This window comes from Anguilla rostrata, chromosome 16 (genome assembly GCF_018555375.3).
Source record: "Anguilla rostrata isolate EN2019 chromosome 16, ASM1855537v3, whole genome shotgun sequence".
NCBI lineage: Eukaryota > Metazoa > Chordata > Actinopteri > Anguilliformes > Anguillidae > Anguilla > Anguilla rostrata.
Genome location: NC_057948.1, coordinates 30,203,902 through 30,224,606, shown reverse-complemented (window position 1 = coordinate 30,224,606; position 20,705 = coordinate 30,203,902). Strand labels below are relative to the sequence as shown.

The 20,705-nt window shown below is 43.6% G+C and overlaps 1 protein-coding gene across 3 annotated transcripts in view; it reads left to right on the top strand.

Annotated features, from left to right (window-relative positions):
• Nucleotides 1-12,229: 12,229 nt before the first annotated feature.
• rhpn2 (rhophilin, Rho GTPase binding protein 2) overlaps nucleotides 12,230-20,705 on the top strand; it is a 28,952-nt gene continuing 20,476 nt past the window's right edge. The window contains exons 1-2 of one of the 3 annotated variants that reach the window (XM_064312482.1): nucleotides 12,230-12,452; nucleotides 17,064-17,179. In XM_064312482.1, coding sequence (XP_064168552.1) covers nucleotides 12,384-12,452; nucleotides 17,064-17,179 — 185 coding nt within the window. In that variant the 5' untranslated portion in view covers nucleotides 12,230-12,383. Of the gene's footprint in view, nucleotides 12,453-12,845; nucleotides 12,964-17,063; nucleotides 17,180-20,705 lie in introns of those variants that run through there. The other 2 variants (XM_064312481.1, XM_064312483.1) reach the window with 2 other exon arrangements.

Genomic DNA, 20,705 nt, shown 5'->3' with positions numbered 1-20,705 from the left:
AAACACCCCACTGTAGTCGCTGACTAGTTTGATCTCGCTTTCACTCACCTGAGGCACGCCCGCCATAAGCTACTATAGTCGATCTGAATATACGTTAGTGACCGGTATGTGTGTCTGTGAATTTTCTTTTTTTTTGTCACAATTTGCCAGGTACTATTCAGCATGTAGTATTACCGTAATGTCAGAACTGCCGTACGAAGGTGCACAACAGTGTATATCCGATGGTTTAGGTAGCATGGAGTTTTTCAACAAGTTCCTTTGGTAAGCAATTGATACACTAAAATGTTTTGAGAGTATGTTTTCTTCTTTAAAAACGTCACTCGTAGGCTTGATTTCGTGTTTATGTCCATAATGAAGATACAACGGAAAAGTGGTTATTTGCCATAGTCAAGCAGATTGATAGCGATGTGGTTGGGTTTTGTTCTTAAATCTTTATAAAATCTTTATTTTATACATATTAAGAGATTTGGGGTGTAAAACGCGCATGTAAAGCACAGTAAGTAGTGGGTCACGATGGCTTCAGAAAAAAGCACCTACATTTGAAACTGTTTTGTGTTAGAAATGCCTCACCGGAGTGCTGTTGAAAAGGTTTGAGCTGCAGCTGTCTGAGCTGCAGCTGTGTTTCCTGTTCCGTTTTGCACTAACTTTGTTGGCGATAAAACTGCTTGCACATTTTTTGCAGCATTTTAGTATAGTTTTTGATCAAACATTTCGGAAGACTGGGGCTTTCAATCACCGTAAGTCCGTCTTATCTCTCCAAGACTTCAATCAAAAAAGCACTTCAACAATTCAAAATTCTGCAAATAAATTGCTGCTTAATGTAAATTTTGACTTTGCTCTTTTTTTAAAGTGCAGAATGCATGTTCTTCTAGTTAGATTTTTCTCTCGCTCGCACCTGTTTCTCAAGTCAGTTTCATTGTATGTTTGTATAGCCTGATAGTTTCTATCCTCAGTTTGTTATTGCTGAAGAAATCCATCATTTAAACAATAAAAACAAATTACAAACCTGCAAAGATTACAATTTTCAGTTAATTTAACTTAAAGTAAGATTTTAAAACCATATATTACAAAAAATATCTGGACACCCCTTGGTCTGGGGCTGTTTTTCATGGTTTGGGCTAGGCCCCTTTGTTCCAGTGAAGGTAAATCTGAGTAGTACAGCATGCAATCACATTCTAGACGATTCTGTGCTTCCCCAACAGTTTGGGGAAGGCCCTTTCCTGTTTCAGCATTACAATGCCCCGAGCACACTGCGAGGTCAATATAGAAATGATTATGTTGAGAACAATGAGGAAGAACTTGACTGGCCTGCACAGAGCCCTGACTTCAACCCAATCCAACACCTTTGTGATCAATTGGAAAGCCAACTGCGAGCCAGGCCTAATCGCCAAAAACTGCCCTACTTCACTAATGCTCTTCTGGCTGAAGGGAAGCAAATCCCTTCAGCAATCCTCCAACATCTAGTATAAAGCCTTCCCAGAAGAGAGGAGGTTGTTACAGCAATGTGTGGACCAACTCCATATCAATTCCATTAAGTTTGGAAGAGATATTGAATGTGAGGTGTCCACATTCTTTTGGCCATGTAGTTTACATCAATAATAAATAAATGCCTTGACTGCCTTTTTTATGGGTTTTGGTAATATTTTTGGATTCATACTTTATGAGGAACTGATATTTTGCCTTATATTTCATATCTTTTTGGGATAACAAATCAGAGTAGTTAGGTATATGATGTGTTTGCCCTTTTAAATTAAATTCACCTTCTGACACCAAACCAGAAAGCACAATGTGGATCTCAGATCAATCCCAAACATGCATCAAAATCAAATAAAACAACTGAACTGAAGACAAAAATAATATTTTCTAATGGACATCTCGGTTTCCAGACATCTGCCTAATTTGATTTTTGTGGCTTAAATTGAAGGGGGCAGCCCACAAGTGCAGACCAAATGAAAAAAAAAGAATATTCTGGATGCAGGAATAGTCTCCCAACCCAAAATATCCACCCAACCAGTCTCATGAAACACTAGAGCCAACAGTATTATCCTTTTTTCAGGAAATTAAATACTCATTTGTTAAAATCATTTTCTATGAGCCCTAACCAGGAATAAACAGGTATAGGTAATGGTGGATGGATGGACTTTTTATGAGCAATTTTATTAGCTCATTACCTGTGTAGTTTATTTAATAATGCCTTTTTTTTTTTTGCTAATTTCTTTCAAGGGTATCAATAATTTTGGATGACTATATCTTTCGCGTACATTCAGCAATGAAAGTACAGTGTGCTTGGATGGGTAATGAGAGGCTTCAGCTCTAATTCAAGCTTCCAAATATGGTCTGTAGTCACTCAGAGTGCTTGTTTTTTTGCCATTACTTTGGGAGTGGCAGGATTACTCCCCAGGGACAATGGAAGTCAAATGTGCCGACGTTACTGAATGGAGCGACCTCAGTCCTTGTCACGCTCAGTATCGTACCTAACCGAGTTATTTTCACATGCAATGATCCAACTTATTTGCAATTAATGCAAACAAAAAAAAATGTTTTACTGTCAAATGACCATGGAAGCTTTTAGCTGAACATTTTGCAGGGGAAATCATAGTGAGAGTTTAGTGTTGAGGAAATGGGCTGACGGGGTTTCGTGTTGAAATGTGTACACAAAACACAAGAGGTGCACAAACCACTGTGCCTTAACCCAGCTAGCAAACCAGGTGCTCTGATTTGAACTCAAATGCTTTAAAAAAAAAAAGAAATGTACCTTATCAGGACACATTTTAAAAAATGCTTAGTAACCTTTTGTAAGACTCAGGGCAACACTGTAAATGAACGCACGTTTTTATGGAACAGGAGCCAAGGTCAGGAGAGCAGTGTCAGACGCCATTTTGATGCCATTGCTCATTTGTCAGTTTTCAGCGGGTGAAATGACTTTAAGTTCAAAAGAAACTTAATGTTTACTGTAAAGTTTGTTTGGCACAGATATTCTATGTGGCACAGCACTGGATCGCAGGTGCCTCAGAATCACACACATGGCTGTGCTAACCGGGTTCCAGGGCTTTGTGTGGTAACACGATATACCCTCCTGGCTGTCAGTAATGCAGGCAGGGCTGTTTGACTGTTTTCCAGAACACGTGACCATAGGCAGTGTTGAGAGAAAACAACCATCCTCGCCATACTTGTGTTGCATTTGGAAGTTGTTACATCCCCAGCCTCTGCTTGCCTGGGTAGTGCAGGTGGAGGTAATACCTAATTGCTTAATTGCTTGATTGCCTCCACCTGCCTGTGGCCCAATATAAGCCCTCTAGTATGAGGCTGGAGAGATCTTCTTTGGGGTTTCTTTTGTGTGTGTGGTAGGTTTTTGTGAAGACTCTTAATGTGTGAACTTTGACTTTTTGTTTTAGTTTGTGTTTCAGATTAATAAATGTCTGAGTTTGTGTTTTTAGATCAGTTTCTGTCCTGTTTTTGGTACTTCGGACTCTGTTGCGCCCCTGCGAGCCGGCCATTACAGAAGTGGTTACCCCTGGTTGTCAACTCATTCTGGTTCTGTGCAATGAGGCAGTTTGGAAAACTTGGCTCCTGCACACTACTGTACTCTGTGTTTTCTTGTTAGTGTATTTTTGGTTTTGGGATATCATTTATGAACTGTCATTGTCTATAAAACTACTCTCCAGTACAGGTTAAAAATAAAAAAACCTATTACACACAGCTCTTCGCTATCAGCCTGCTAAACAAATTTCTCCTCAATGGAATGGAGCCACCTGTGTTCAGGGAGAGCAATCGCTCAATCAAGAAATGCCCGACAGTTGAATTAAGGAAACGAGTGGCTAGGCAATATTTAAGACGGGAAGGTAAGGGGTGCTGGTGGTCTTAGTGCACGGGCTGCTTTTGAATCTTTGCTGACTGGGTCTGGCATTGTGACAGGGTGACTGATTCACTGAGCTGGAGGGCAGGGAGGGTTACTGGCAGTTGGAATGATGCCTCATTATGCAATAGACGGAGACCAGAGAACAGGCAGGTACACTGTTGGATTAGCTGCTACGTATTTTAAATAAGCAGGCAAATGATCTTAGTTATTGCATTCCTGCCTACTTGTTTAATTATTGCCTGTATTATTTGCATAAGCTGCTTTGCTCCTGCTTTTGTTTTTTATTCATCAGATTATCCCACATGGTCCAAGTTAAACTACATGGTCGCTCCCTGCACTTGGAACTATACTTCCCTCTAGGGTTTTCAACACACTTGTCCCTGGTTATGGTTATACACTTTGTTGTACGTCGCTCTGGATAAGAGCGTCTGCCAAATGCCTGTAATGTAATGTAATGATGCAATTTCAGTGCATTATGTCAAAATACATTTACAAACCATTTTGCTTTCAATCGTGTTCACAGTGTGGTGTGAACACTGGGAATTGTGGACATGCTGTTAGTGCAGTGCACATGTTAAAGTTGACACTTTGCCAGTCTGCAAATCTCGATTACAAATTAGATTCGCTGTAGGCAATAGAGGGTCACATTTCATATTGCCAATTGAAAAGGTTTTATTTCGATGCACAAAGGGAGACTCGCCACGGTGCCACGACAAGCGTTTCGAATCTCAACGAGACAGCCACAAGTGAGGATTTAAGTATTCTGTTGAGAGGTGTGGCGATTGCCTAGTGTTAATGTTCCCAGGGAGGAATATACATTGCACCAGACTTCTCGGGGACACCCAAATAGTCTGCTGCCGGTGACACCCCTTTGATCTGTGGCTATTGTATATCCTTATAAACAGTGATTGAACAACTATTTGTAGCCATTTGTCTCTAGCAATGGGAAGCAGTTACAGAGTGTGAGTGGCGGGGATGTGTACTCAGAATGAAGTTAAGACACAGAAAGCAACTTCATTGTTCAAACCTATCAGGCTTGACTTGGGAACTTTTTGTATGAGTTTGCTTATTTATCGCACAGGAGTTAGTTACACTGGCCATCGGTGGTTGACTTACACAGCATCCTTATCTGTGTCTACAGGCCAGCACAGCACTGTAGTTCATTGCTGAACATTTATGTACATGCAGCATCTTCCACCCAAAACAAACTGATGACAGTGGTTAAGATGGAGATCATCACTACCCCCAAAGTCCTGACGGGGAAAGGTTCAGGTCTGAGAGTGACGTGATCCAGCCTTGTGGTCGACCAGGGGAAAGTGACGAAGGTCAACATGCAGTCAGTGCTGGCCCTGTTGGGAACCCCTATGTCTGGGTGAATGCACAACGAGAAGCCCAGGCCACTTGCTCCATCTTATTCATTCAAGCTTAGTAGCAGGGCCATGTTGCCTGAGCAGCCTCAGTTGGAGAAAGCTTCTTTTTTTTCTCTCAAAAAGAAAAGTTTACATTCCTTAAATACTTTACACTTGACCCAAACAGAGATTACATCCCGTGTGTCGGAGAAGAGCACCTGCTTGCCTGCTTTTTCCCAAATCTATCTCAGAAGTTGTGGCAATGCGAATTGGTAAATACCATTCCCACAAAAAACTGGGCACAAAAAATGGTTAAAAGCATTTTAATGTGAGAGAATTTGAGTCAAGCCACTCAACGGAGTTGTAGAAGCCAAAAAGGTCTTCCAAGCACAAAAATTCTGCTGCCCTGGAAGGACTTTCCATCCAGACACTATTCAGAAATCATCCAAATTATTAGCTAAATTGCCAGAGACTGTGCCTGTCTTCATTTTGTGAGATGAAGTAAGATGTATTTCAAACACATCTCAAGCAGCTCTAAAAGAAGTATTGGTCATGATGTACTTGTGCCCTTCTGAACGACCACCAAGTGGGATAAGGCATGATCTGGCTAGAAATAGCTGTACAAAATAAGTATCGTATCTTATTGAACCTGTGTTTTGTAGTCGTCCATGACCATGAAATGCACTTTTTGTACGTCGCTTTGGATAAAAGCGTCTGCCAAATAAATGTATTGTAATGTAATGTAATCTGGTGACCTGGGAAGAGATGTGAGGGGGGGGTGGGGGGGGGGCAGTGAGGCATCTTTGCCTGGCTGCAGAGCATCTTGCGCTTCCCCCCCGCCTGGAAGGGCCCCCGCGATGCCGAGTTTAGGAAGTCAAGTCGTGAAGTTGTACCGAGGCTTTTTTCTCGCCCGCTAGCGCTGTCGAATGCACAATGAAGAGGCTGGCTTAAACCGAACCCGCAAGAGAGACCCGGTAAAAAAAAAAACCAAAAAAAAAGAGGAGCGGCTTTGTTAGCCAACAGGAAGGCCCGAACACTGGCGGCAGTGTGTGGAGGCTAAAGGGAGGAAGCAGAGCAGAAAACCAATACATCAGGGCAGCCACTCTGGAGGGAGGAGTGAGGAGCGGCCACTTCACCAGAGCCGATTCACGGCGCGACGCTGGGGATTATCTCACAGTGCAGCCAGAAAAAGGGGACACTTGATCACTTCGGTCCCCCCCCCAAAAAAATAAACAAAACAAAACAAAAACAAAAAAAAAACAGTCATTGTATTTTAAAGTTGTTTTTTTTCTCTTCACTTTAAATATATCTATATATATATATATTGAGTAGATTCTCTGTTTTTGTAGCACACGGTGTTTCCGGCCAAAAAGAAGTGATAGAAATTATTGCCCTTGCTGTTCATGGCTTTCATTACCAAATATATAAAGTCATCCCAAAACCGAGCATCGCTACTCAGTAAATTATCAATTGCCCTACTCTATCTGTGAGCCTCTAAATCATTGATGAGCCCTCTCTAAAATCAGCTCTTAGCTGTGTATTAAAAATTTAACGAGGTCATGAAAATGTTACATAATTGCACCAGACCGCTTTACGGAGAGTGCGATCTTCGTGCGCTGTCCTTAAAGGGTGAACAGCGAGGGCATTTCGGCGAGAGGCGAGCCTCAGAGGGCTCTGGAACCTGTGAGAGGGAAGTTTAGAGAAGCACGGCACATAGAGCTTATATTCAACCGAGGGGAGGATGCCTGTTTTTTTTCTTTTTTTTTTTGACTGCTTCCTGTTTTTTGAAGCCCTCAGTGTCACGTTCCGAGGAGGAGGGTCTATGTGTGACTTGCAGTGGGGGGGGGGAGTGGGTGAAGGGGGTGGGGTGGGGGTTGGAGGGGAGGGTGAAGGGAGGGGGAAGGGGGTGGGTGAAGGGTGGTGGGGGGGGGTGGGTGAAGAGGGGGGAGTGGAAGGGGGTGGGGTGGGGTTTGGGGTAGGGGGGTGGTTGGTTTGGGGAGTGCCGCTGGGGAGGAATGGACGTCACGGGGGAAACTACACACAGCCAGGCGACCTGGTGCTGACTGGTATAAAAAGGCAGCCCTGACAATGGGCAAGAAAGAATTACCCACACAGGCTGCCAAGAAAGTGCCCTCTCATTGAGCCCAGAGCGCTTTGGTGCAGAGGGATGGAGCCGGGGGATCCGATGTGTGCGTCCCGGGGCCCGGGGTGCAGGGGCCGTCACAAAAGGGAGCGACGTGTCACACTCTTCCGCCCCGGCCTGACAAGGTAATCAAATGAAAAGCCGACATTTTCCTCCCTTCTGCTTGCCCTCTACACATCCCCCCCCCCCCCAAAATACACAGCCCAGCCAATCCAACCCCCCCCCCCCCGAAAATAAGTTCACTAAGTTGCGGGTCGTGCGGTAGGAATCGCCTTGATTGCCCATAAAGGACTGCCATGTTCCTGCATGAAAAAAAAAATATTTGTTAACAAAAAAAAAAAAAGGCAAAGTTCTTTGGGCGAAGGCAGTTGCTGCATAGCAACTGAACAGTAGAGGTGCAATGAGGCTTGTGTGTTTCCTCTTTAGCGTGGGTTGGGTTTTGTGGCCATTTTTCGTCTAGTTTTACTCTTTCGGCTTTCAGAGGGTGAAAAAAAAACTGACAAATGCGAACAGCTTTGTCTTTCTATGGAGAAAAAAAGCAAAAAAGCCCCAGTTCTTCAGTGAGCATCGAGGAGGAAACCACACCTAAAGTTAAGATGCTCTGAAACATCCATATTTAGAGCTAGTTCCACATTTTATCAGTACATCACACTTTCTTTTACACAAATTAAATAAAGCTGTGAATACTTCTTGTGTGTCAACTCACTTAAAGTCAGTTTATTGAAATTAGTAAAAGAATTATTAAAAACACCCCCATTCATCCATGAAAATACCAATAGGTTGATAGATTCAATATTTGATAGATCAATTGTTGATAGATTCATAGATTCATTAATTGAATTAATTTAAAGATGTCTATTATAGTTCTAAAATGGCCAAGCTGATTTAATATGGTGAAATGGTTATCCTGTCTTGATTCCACACAGAGTTACTGCGCGAGGGCTTTTATTATAATTGTCAGGTTATTATTGTTTTATCGTTTTTTGACAGTTATAGTTCTTGCTATTTTTTTTTTATCTCAGTGACTTTAGCACTGAATTATGATTTGCAAAGTTTTAGTTATGGGGCCCAGGAAAGAAATTCCACACTGCCTGTAAATGATTATATAAAAAACAGGCCTTCAAGCATGGATGAAGATACAGCTTGTCGCTTTGTGGAGTGAGAAACAGAAACCAAAAAACATTAGCGCCATCTAGTGGTTATGGGTCATGTCGTAGATGCTGTGTTATCAAATTTATAAAATTTTCAGGGTCTTGTACTTTGTTTCAGTGCAGCAGTTCTGTAATTGTTGTTTTGCTCCCAGAAGAGGTTTTTGAGGTTTATTCTTAACCAAAAAATATTGTGGCCTCATGCAGCTAGATAGACTAGAGTACTCTTTATTTCATCTGACTTGACAGAAATCATACTGCACTGAGCTGCGTGGACACTCTTTAAATCGGGTGCACAACCAATCCTTTTCAGCTATTAATTATATCATTAAATCATATCTTGATCTGATGTTTGTTTATAGCACCAGCTAAAACGACAGACTACGAGTGTATCCTAAAGATTTTACCGTGCTTAAGTGGTGAATCAGCATGATTTATAGAATGGTGAGAAAACTAAAACTGAGGAACTGATTTGAACAAGACCAGTTCAAAAAGGCAGGGCAACGGGGTGAAATTCCTGAGCCTGGGACAGAATTATATTATGATGTTATTCCCAGGCCCGGGGAAATAATATTTACCACAAGCACACAGGTCATTTCCCCCCGCCTCTCTCCTCCTCCAGGGCCCAGAATAACGTGTCCGGTTCTCCCGCCACACCCCCCCCCCCCCTCCCCCCCCACCAATGAAGGCCTGCCTCCAGGCCAGGGCCAGAGTTGTGTGACCTTGCTTTCAATTAAAGGGTTTCAATGGATGTTTCATACGATAAGCTCCGCCATTGCCAAAATTCATAACTGAGAAACAGACAGCACGAAGTGAGACATGCTGATTATAGAAAGGCAAGGAGGCTTGATAAAAGTGGGACCACGTATACAGTATATGGGTTCATGTGAAAGTGGATCTACCTGTTAGAACTCTGCCTTCAAATCTTTTACTGATTAAAAGGCAGCTGAATCTAGAGACTGCATGACACGCAATGAAAATAAATAACCCAGGGTAAGATCTAGGACAGTGCTCTCAAGTTCAGTCCTGGGGGAGTCCTGTGTATGCTAAGCTGGTTTTCGTTCCAACCACAATTTCAGTCCCAGAATTTAAACTATTTCTTAATTAATCCTTAATTCTTGATTTTTCTCAATTACTCATTTCATGTTTATAGGGATTGTTTACCCCCCCTTTGGCCACATTGTGACAGAAATAGCTCCACATGCCATGATGAATAAAAGTCCCACGTTCACGTCGTGCTTATTGTGCTATATTGCAGTGCTACTGCCCTCGGGGGCCTTATTTGAGTACTCCTAGTCTAGAGGACATAAAGCAGTAATTCAGTCTTGTTTGCAGCACCCACTCCCGAGGCAGTATTTTCATCTTACAGCTGCCTTTAGGCATGAGGGTAATCCTGCTGGCAGGGGCTATACCAGGGTCTCAAACTCTCCGCCGGTTTTTGTGATTTCCTTTCGCGATCAGCAGCCCGCAAAGCAAGGTGTTCAGACCCATTAGTCCAGTGGTGTCAAACTCGTTGCCATGGAGGGCCGTGTGTATGCAGGTTTTCATTCCAACCAATTAATGCTGCCTTAATTGAGTCCAATTACTCATTCAGCCATATGCGTTTAACTGCATTGAAGCACAGAATATAAGAAAATTTTTATTTAGACAATGCGGGTCACCATAGACGTCGGGTCACCATTGTGCACAAACCTGCATCCCTAATTCAGCAAATAATTTTACTAATTATATAATCAAGATCTGAGGCTGGAATGAAAACCTGCATACACACGGCCCTCCATGGCACGAGTTTGACACCACTGCTTTAGTCGATCAGCGATTTACATTACATTTACATTACATTGCATTTATTTAAATTACATTTATTAAATTTAGCACTTCAGTGTAGCAACACGACAAAAACCAACACAGACTCAACAGCTCTGCAGGGTTTAGGGTTTTGAGATCCTCTGGGCTGTACCATGTCTTATTCTCATAAGACATTACTGGAATTTTAGCAAACACTCTTATCCAGAGTCTGACTAATTATTTTACCATGCATTTAAATTGCATCCGTTTATACAGCTTGATATACACTGAAGTAGTTTAGGTTAAGTGCCTTTCTTAAGGGTACAACGGCAGTGCCCAACCTGGGAATCGAACCTGTGACCTCTAGGCTACAAGCCCAGTTCCTTACCCATTACGCTACACTGCCACCCTATGTGGCACATGGATGGTGCAGGATGTGCCAATGCTCATAAGTCTCCGGTGGCACTGATAACAGCCTACGCGCCCGAGTGGAGGCGCCACCGGTGTCAAATAACAAACTACAGCCTAGAACTGAGACATAAAATCCCAGACGGAGAAAGCTCCAGGCGTAAGATGTGTGTGTGTATGTGTGTGTGTGTGTGTGTGTGTGTGTGTTTGTGTGTGTTTGCCTGTGTTGATTGCAGAGCTTTGCTGCTGGTTTTGTTGAAGAAAACAAGTCTTTGTGGGTTTTTTTTGTTTTGTTTTTAGAATGGTAAACAAAAAAATGCTCTGTTCTTGGTGATTCTGCATTCACATTTTCACAATGCTGGGACATATATATACATAGTGTATATATATACATATATATATAGTGATGTTGAAGTATATATAGTGATGTTGAAGTATATATATATATATATATATATATATATATATATATATAATTGAATTACTCTTGAATTACTCTTTATTTTTCAGGAATGCGCCTATTCGAAATATTAATACAGGTCTGGTTTCTATATTTCAATATTGTGTAAAGCTGGTGTTACTGTGGTTCAGAGATGAGTAGCCTACCAGGCGTCACTTGGAAAGACCTTGAGCAACTGTATCAAGAATGTCACAAATGGCAATTTGGCGATGTTGCCTGTTGCTTGGTTACCAAAACACTAACTGACCTGTCAGACCTTTACAGTGCAATAAAAGAAAGTGTGTGCAGAGAATGCACCGAAGCTTTGTCCACCTTACTGACCTAGTCATTAGAAAGTAAAGGACTGTCATAAAAAATGTAAATGAAGCATCCACATTTTGAGTTAAATCTATTTTTATCTGCACTCTAATCATTGTGTTTTGTGTGTCTCGAAAAATATAATTCCTGCTTGCACTAGGATTTATAACACTGCTCAAAGGTTTAAAGGGAGTATTGACTGATGATAGAAAAAATAAGTCTGCATGGCAAGAGTGCATAGTGAAGTTGGTTCAGTGAATGGGGAAGCTATTTGGTATCTTTTTTGTGAGTACATGTAAATGAATACCAAATAATAATAATAATAATAATAATAATAATAATAATAATAATAATAATAATATTAAAAATCGAAACAGACATACTCAAAACTCCCCAATATTCGCGAACGCATACAGCATACAATGACGCACTTTATTGGATTGGTTATGCAACGTTGTTAATAACACTTAGCCTATGTTTTAATGCTCAGTTGCTTTCCCGATAGATCTTTTCAGGGGCAAGCACATTGGATATTTCCTAAGCAACAACTAAAGTGAATGCTCTGACATCAACACCAGAAGTATATTATAGCGTATATAGGTAACCTTTTCTTGTCCTTGCTCTATTTGAGATTTACTCTACGGTCACCGTTCGAGTTCGCTTCGCACTCTTTCAGTAAAGTGATGGTGAGATTGAGCACAACTAGCCCGCCCAGGACAAACACTGTACCGATGCCGTCATTGTTTCGGGGCGGGGCAGTTTGCTGAGTGGAAATACAGGGCGCTTCGAGGAAAGCTGTCAGACCCTGTGAGAAACTCGGAAAGTCGGACAACAATCCAAGTGTCAAGAAACGAACACCTGTTGAGTAACGGGGGAACAGTTGACTTTTTCCAGAATTCTTCTTTTTTTAGTCTGTGTCTGAGAATTCAGAATGACGGACACCATATTGCCAAACGGATGCAAGGAAAACCCAGTTGTTGAAAATGGCTATTTTAAAAAGGTGAGTGGTTGCAGCGTTAGCGAGCTAACTTCTTCGTTCCATCCTGAAATCACAACGCATGTCATCAGCAGATAAATTCTAATTTGAGCACCTGAGCAAAGCTTAAAAATGTTTTGTAGATTTTAAACATTAAACCTATTTGTCACGTGAATTGATCGTAAAAAATAAAATAAAAAATATATATCCATGATTTACCTACTGTTGTATCGCGCTAAAACCAGATCTTATTTTTGTACAGTTTACGTGCTATCTTGTAAAACTACAATATTTGTAATTAACATGAAATTGACGTAAGCGGACTTCTCAGATAGATAACAAGATAGATATCCTTTCGTTTATTTATTTTTCTCAATCTTTGCATAAAGTGGAGGAAGGGAACAGCCGATCGATAAGAGTTCTAGAATTTTCAACCTGTAGGGGAGAGTGCAGGTCATTGCTTGGGAGATTTTCTAAGGTGTGCGCAGGTGACAAGGATTGCCTGATACGTACTGGTCTATAATGACAAGAGACGGTATGTTCTTTAACGTTCCATTATGTTTTTATTGTATTAAATGCAAATGCCAAGTGCAGTTGCCGTAGTTTAATTCGCATTCATTCTGCGATGTCATGGCCTATATTTATTTTTACAAATGAGGTTGATTTTATGCAGAACTGAGTTGTTGCTGTTTTGCGGGTAATAAAATCCAAGTTATTACAAGTTGGCCTATTGATTAAGCATACGAACTGTTTACTGTTTTACAAAACATAAGTTGCCTAAGTAAAAAGAGTGTTGCTGCGGTAGAATGATTATGAATGTTGAGGTGATCGGAAGTATTTAAAAATCCGTGATTTACCGCGTCGAAATTGACAGGCGGAAATAATAGACCCACCAAGAATGTTAATGTGTTGGAGCAAGGTTGAGGAGTTCTCAGGTTTTATGACCTGGCCTACTCCTTCGCAACCAAAGTACTGTTTCTCTGTGATCGAGACAAAGGGCAACCCGGAATCAATCTCAGGATTGTTCATTGCATTTAATGTCATCAATAATTCTGTCCAGATTTACTGTGTCTGATAAAAATAGGTTTCAGGTGATATCATGTCTCATCCAGGCAGTTTTGAGATAAGAGGTTTTTTTTTTTTTTTTTTTTTTGCAAAGCTGTAATCTGTGTTCAACTAAGCCAAGGTGGAGTGTGCCTGGTATTCTGTTTGATAACAGTGTCTAAGTTTCTTTGTGCCTTTTAAAATCCTGAGGAGAGTGGGCATGGTACAAGGGGCGACGAGTCAGGGGATGGATTTTAAATTCCTCAAAGCGTTCTCTCCCCCTCGAAAATTCCTGAAAGATTACACCCAGTTCATAAAAGGACTGACATGAGTAATACAACTCTCTGCCAATTCATTTCTCTCGGATTTTTCTCTAAATCTGCACAGTTGTTAATGTGCGAGAAAAGATATATCATTGCTGTGTATTTTGGGAGGTGTATGCACTTATTTCCCATTTGAAAATAATAAATTAACTTGTTTTTTTTACATGCTTCAATTGAATTACGTTTACTTCAGTATTCTAAACTACTTTGTATTATTGCTGAATAAATATTTGGAGAGGAAGCTGTTTGTTCAGCCAGTGTGGTATGACAGAATTGTCGTGAGCAGTTAGTTGGTGTTTATGCCATTTGGCTTGTTGCTCTAAACATTTAAACAGGCATTGTTACACTTTCTATTTGGAAATATGTGTTTGAATAGTTAACTGAGTTTTGATGAGCCTTGAAGGAGACCTGTGTTTCATTAAGCCACTGTTCCTTGTGTGAACTGTATGTGGGCACTGGTAATTGGGCTCCACTTCCTCTGCCTGTTAAAAGTGAGTGTAAACCATTTGTGGGCCAGCTGAGTGTGGAGCGGACACATCGGTCCTTCTCCTGGCTGAACTCCAGGAGTCACGTCCATGCGTAACACTACTGGCTGAGCTGGCGTGTGTGTGTGTGTGTGTGAGCGCGCATGCGTGTGTGTGTGCGTGTGTGTTGTACGTGCATTTGCATGCGAGCGTGCGTGAGACAGTGTTGGGTGGGTCAAGGCGCGGCATCTGAACTCCACTGACACAGAAAGAGCCATGTTGTTTTCTGTTTCCTCCTTATGAGCGTTTGTCAGGTTTTCTGGAAAGTTCCACCCAAGGTGGATTTTTTCCCCCGTAAAAGACACAGGAAACTTGTGCAAAAAAAAAGAAGAGTTTAGACGATTCTTTAAAAGCTGCCCTCACAATTCGAGAGGCCGACAGTCGATGGGTATTTTGGCGGCTCAGTGCTGTCGTTTGGGTCTTTTCCCGAAAGCTTGGGCTGTCTTCCTGAGCTTCACCTCTCTCAGATTGCCACGGAAAAAAAGGCCGAATCTGCATGTTTGGCCTGCTCTCTGCCCAGTCAGACGGCCGTTTGAGCAAGCACTGACGTAGAATCCGCTCGAGGCTTTTTTCAGTACCAAAGCCACAAAACCAAATTGACAACATGTGCTTCTGTCCTGGAGAAGGCATGCTCAAAGCCCTGCACAAGTTGAATTTGCAGCGAAGTTCACATGCTTTTATGTGCAGTAGTCTGAGATACACTTCGCAGTGATGTGTAAAATAGCTTGCATGTATTTTTTTTTTGTCTTATTAACCGATTAAAGTATGTTATTTGTCTAAAAAGGAGAGGATGAGATTATCATGCTAACATGTTTCAGGAATCCACTGAAGCTGAAGTGCATTTCTGTACACTGCAATAGAGAACGATGCTTTTGGTTTATGTAACGCGCAGGCTTTCTGGTCCTTGCCATATTTTCTCGCTCAGAATGGTGCCCCTAAGATGAGGGCTCAGTGGCTCTATTCCTCATGCCAAAAGCCTTTTGTCTTCTTTATATTTTTTGGCAACTGAAGAAACCTAAATTTGTGAATGGGCTTCTGTGTCTCTCCAGTTACATAAGGGGGATGTTAAGCCAGTGTGTTGTGGCAAAGAGCTCCAGTGTGGCTTTGCCGGGACTTTTATTTATTTTTGGCTTGTCACAAGCGGCCCCCCTCCAACGCAGTTTCTGTTTATCGACGATAATTGGCGCTGCGCGGCCCGAACTGCGCATCTTTGTGTTTTTCCGCTGTCCTCTGACAAAGACGGTGCGCCGCGGGACAGTTGGCGCTTGTTCCTGTTCGGGGGGGGGGGGGGTCCTGGCCCAGAGTGCCCTTTTAGAACCGCTCAGGCACATAATGATGTCACTGGGGGTCTCAGCGGGTCACCGTGAGACGCCCGGCAGCGCGGAGGGGGTCTGGATGGCGGGTGACGGGGCCGCATCGGACAGTGTCCCCGAGACATTGAGCCAGAAAAGGGACTCGGCCGCCGCAATCCGTGTTGCAGCGCAAAAAAAAAAAAAAAATTAGGTTAGACATTTCTCAAAAGCTGCCCTCACAATTCGAGAGGCTGACAGTTGATGGGTATTTCGGTGGCTCAGTGCTGTCATTTGGGGGGGTTTTTTTTTTTTTCCCCAAAAAGCTTGCACTCTCTTCCTGAGCTTCACCTCTCTCAGATTTCCATGGAAAAAGGCCGAATCTGCATCTTGAGTGGCAGGTGACGAGGCCGCCTAGGACAGTGTCCCCGAGACGTTGAGTCAGCGAGGGCCTCGGCGTCAGTGACCGCAGTCCGCATAGCGACATCCCACAAGCCTCTTTAGTCAGGGTCTGAGCCCATCCATTCCCGCCAGTGCTCATCAGCCTGCGCAGAACTGCTCCGTCAGCCTCGTAAACGGCATGCGAGGCTGTTACGTGTCGAAACAGAGCCTACGCAGCAACAGTCCCCTTTCCTGACACGTGACTCATTTGGTGACCACTGAGGAGCCGTGATTGAGGTGAAGAATGCAGTTGGGAGGTCTCTGGGCTTTTTAATGCGTGCGTGTCACTGTGATCGTCAAGCGCCTCTTCCTATCTCACCTGCAATTTCAGTAAATTAAGGTAAATCATTAACTCTTAACACTAATCAGGCCCCATACCACAAGGCTGGTTTCGCCTCCCTCCTGCCTATAGTACAGAATGTACTTTCAAGATTTCAGGTATTGGATTCTTGTTTTATGATGCAAGGTGAACTGCATATATCAGTGATCAATACTTGAGGAATGTGAATTTCTCCCCTTTGAGCTTTGCTGTGGTGCGGTAACCCGTCTGACTTGACTCCATGGAAACCCTTGATTTTTGCCTCAGATACCATACTAATTGACGTGTGTGACACACCTCTTTTATAGTGGCCGTGAGTCACCGCATTAAATATGCGCCCTATGCGGCGTGTTGATTCACGCCGTGTTGACACAGCCTCTGGTCGTTGTCGCCGTTTCCTGTGAGTTGGGAACAGGCTGTACAGGTGAGGAGGGTGTGGAGCGTGCTGTATTGTCCCTAGTGTTGGATTAACACGCGACTTGCTGGGGGCGGGGGGTGGGGGTGGGGGGGGTGGGGGGGACTCTTGAGTGCCTCGAAGTAATGACAGTCAGGTTTGGAGAGATGACGATGTGCTTCCAACCCCAAAATACGACTGCCGCGATTTTTCCGATGGACAGTGTCGTGTCAGTGTGACGCTTCCACTTTAATCGTCGTGCGTTGTCTGTATTCACCGGCGTTCCTGTTCTTTTCTCCAGGGTTGCAACCCCTTCGCCCAGACGGGCCGGAGCAAGCTGCAGAAACAGAGGGCCGAGCTCAACCAGCAGATCATCAAGCAGATGAGGATGAGGGCCGGGGCGGAGAACCTCCTCCGGTACGGTCCCCTCCGTGACCCGTGTGGTCACACAAACCTAAAATATGACTCATGACTGCACACGCTGTACTCCCTCTTTATCTTTCTCTCTCTCACTCACTCTTTCTCTCTTTCATTCTCTCTCTGTCTCTGCCTCTCTCTCTCTTTTTAATATATATGCAAAGTTATATTTATAATTATTGAATCTTTCATTGTCTTTATCATAACCAGTTGATGAGTTCATGTTTTTAAATCTAAATACCTAAAACCCATTGTGATCAGCTTTTGCATAACTGGACTGTTAATAATTGGTCAATGTCCCCATTTCCCATTGTGTTCCACATTGCTGCCTGACCAGGCTTGGCTATTCACGTGTTAAATATTATATTTTGTATTTGCCTTGTGGCAATGGAAAAAAAGGTGAGGTCCCTGTTATATGTTTATCTTTATTAAATCTGCTTTCATGAAAGCTTTGCTGCGGAACAATGGCGAATCTCTGCTGAAATGTAGAGGCCCTTTTATCAGTTTCAGCTCTCTAGCTTCTTTCTCCACCCTGGGGTGAAGACAGACTGGCTGCTCCTTTCCAGAGGGAGTGTTTGTGCCTCTCTGGTTAATCTTAAACTCTCTGGAGTCCGTCTGTCTCACTCAGGGGCCGAGGTTGCTGTGCTCGTGTTGAGGTTGATCATTTTCGTCCGGTTTTGAGTTGCAGCCTGTTTTTTTAGCACAACACAGAGGACAGTGGGATCTGCATGTACATGCATCTGTCCTTTGTCTGTGTCAGAACCGTGGTTCAGGCACCTGCTTCCCTAGTGTTAAACATACGGAGACACAGAGAGGGCCTTGTGGATTGCAGTACAAAGAGGCTGGAGACCCAAGTCACTGCACCATTATTCAGGGAGGGTCATGTGATTCTCCCTTGTTACAGTATGTTTTTTTTTGTGTGGAAGCGTTTCACTCCACAGTGCTGTCACTTCAGCTGTCACTGTAGTAATTTTGGTGCTATTTCCCTCTTGTCAAGTGCAATTTAATGCTCTCTGTGACCGGGAGCTAAGTCAACAGATGTCACAAGCCTCGTGTTGCTGAGAGCGGAGCTGCATTCCTTCAGAACGGAACACGGCAGGCTGCGTTGCTCTTTTGCAGCCGTCTTGGTGCCAGGGGAAGACTTTTTAACAAAGATCATTCATTGTTTACACTGACGGCGGGGAGATGATTATAGGTTGTGATTTTAGCTCGTGTTTTCTTTTTCTCTCTCTCTCTCTCTCTCTGAACACCAAGAGCTGTCATGGTCTTTCAGGAGGCTCATCGCCGGTACCACACTTTGGTTTGTCAAGGAAATGACATCCGGTGCTGGTAATGAATAGCCTGGCTAAGCTCTCTGTGTGATTTTCGCCGTGAAGCGCGAATCCTGAGCTGAGCTGTAGACGGGTTCATTTGAAATGCAAATGGCTGATAGTGAAAGGCTGAGCCCTTCCACCTTGCAGGTAGGCTTTGTTTCAAGTTTCAGATATCGAGAGGTGAGGCAGTGTGGGAACAGAGGGAGGCCTTATAGGCCTCGCTAGTCCAGATAACCCTTCAGTTCTGAAACAGTCACGCTTTTGTTTCTCAGAATCAATGGAATCACGGCGGCCACATCCTATTTTAAAGATCACCTGCAAAACGATCCGACAGAAATCACTTTTTAAGTCAGCAGCCTGGAGTTGGGGAGTGCTGCTGGACGTGAGAGTTCCCTTAGCCGAGATTGCCAATGGCCCCGTGCCAAACGAACACTCCCAAGCGGATACGTTGATGAGCCATTTGGGTTATCCGGCATATTTGCATTTCTTACCAGAGCTAAACCTGGGAGACTACGACACTGCGCTTATCAGAGTGTAACACGATGTTGACGTTTCCTTGGAGACCAGGGAATACAAACTCCCCCCCCCCCACTTAATTCACACAGGCGCTTTGACGTCAGGGGCTGACCCGGGCACCGCCCCCTCTGGGGCCGTGCGATTGGCTCGTGAAAGCCTGTGGGTCCCGGGTAGGCGGACCGCCCTCCGCAGCCGCTCTGGCTTGGCTCGCGCAAGTGGTAGTTTGGCGGGTTGCATGGGAACGGGCGATAATGGGCGTCCGCGCAGATGCCTGTAACCGCAGCTTGCGTCTCGGCGAGGCTGCCTGCCACATCCCTGCCCTGGAGTTAGCGGAGCTGAGCTGAGCTGAGCTGCTCGTCTTATGGCGGCGTCAACACCCGCCTCCACGGGCAGGACGTACGAGTAGGGAGGCCCGCAGCTCCGGGGCAGCCTGTCAATCACACGGTAATAGAATGAGTGAAGCCCCATCCTCTGTGCGTAGGTGATTTACGTTCAGCCTACATTACACTGCATCAGGCCTGAATGTGCGTAGCAAGAGACGGGATGACGAATTATTAGTCTGATCCAGTTTTCTAAAAAAAAACCAGTTCTGTTTCTAGGTCAGAGAACTAGCAAAGTTGAAGTTGTATGATTTTGTCTTGGCACGAAAACATTGGAATCCATTTTAGGACAGCTTGAAATAACTTTGTTTAATTTTTTTTTTTTTAAATAATAAAGTCACTGTTTCTCTGTTTGAATTTTTAGTTCTAATGAAAAACGACCTGGCTTCTAACTTTGCCCAGATGGCTATAAATGAAAAGGGCCTAAATTGTAAATAACCTACCCTGTCTCTCCTGCTCACAGTGTTTTGCATACCTGTGGCAGTTGGACATAGTTCCAGTTTCTTTATTACTTACTAATTTGAGGGATTTCTGTTCTCTGGCCCTGTCTTACCCCAGACGAAATGTTCGGTAAATTGAACCCACGAGAGTGTGGAATGCAGTTTAATGCCACTGAGCTTAAATGAACACTAAAAGCTTGGCTGTAATCTGCCTGCCTGGGGGGAGTCTCCCCCGTCTCCAACCATTAAAGTTTGGCTCCAGTCTCGTCCAGAGATGCACCTTGTAATTCAGTTTCTGACCCTCATTTGCAGTCAGAGAAGTGCACCTTTAGCAAGAGGACCAATGCCAGTTTTTTTTCTTCTTCTTCTTCTCCTTAATCCCTACTCTCATTGGCATTCTGCCTTGCATGAAGCTACGTTTATTGCCTGCTTGCCTTTATGGAAATGACCAATGGCGATCCCACTCAACCAGTCAGACTTGTACTCTCATCGCTCTGGGATCTGTGTTTTTTCGCTTACAATGGCTCCTCTTTGCCGGACTGTGTGAAATGGGGCAGATGATGTGGGCTGTTACCTTGGATACCAAGGTGTAAGGGTTTCACAACCAAGTGTGTCAGCACTCATGTCCCACAAGTTCAAGACCCCAGGACGAACTCTGCCCTGTCTTATGACCGGCGGAGCGGGGGTAAGACTTTTTTGGCGAGTGTGTTCAGTTTTTAGGTGAAATCACAGACAGTTTGTTGCAGTCCTGCAGGGGCCAAGGTGCTTGTATACTTCTTTCGTTCTGTCTTTCTTGATATCCTTTTGTCCTTTTTAGGATAAAGTTACAAGTATAGCTGTATAATGCTAAACCATTCAACATTAAGTAAACAGGAAG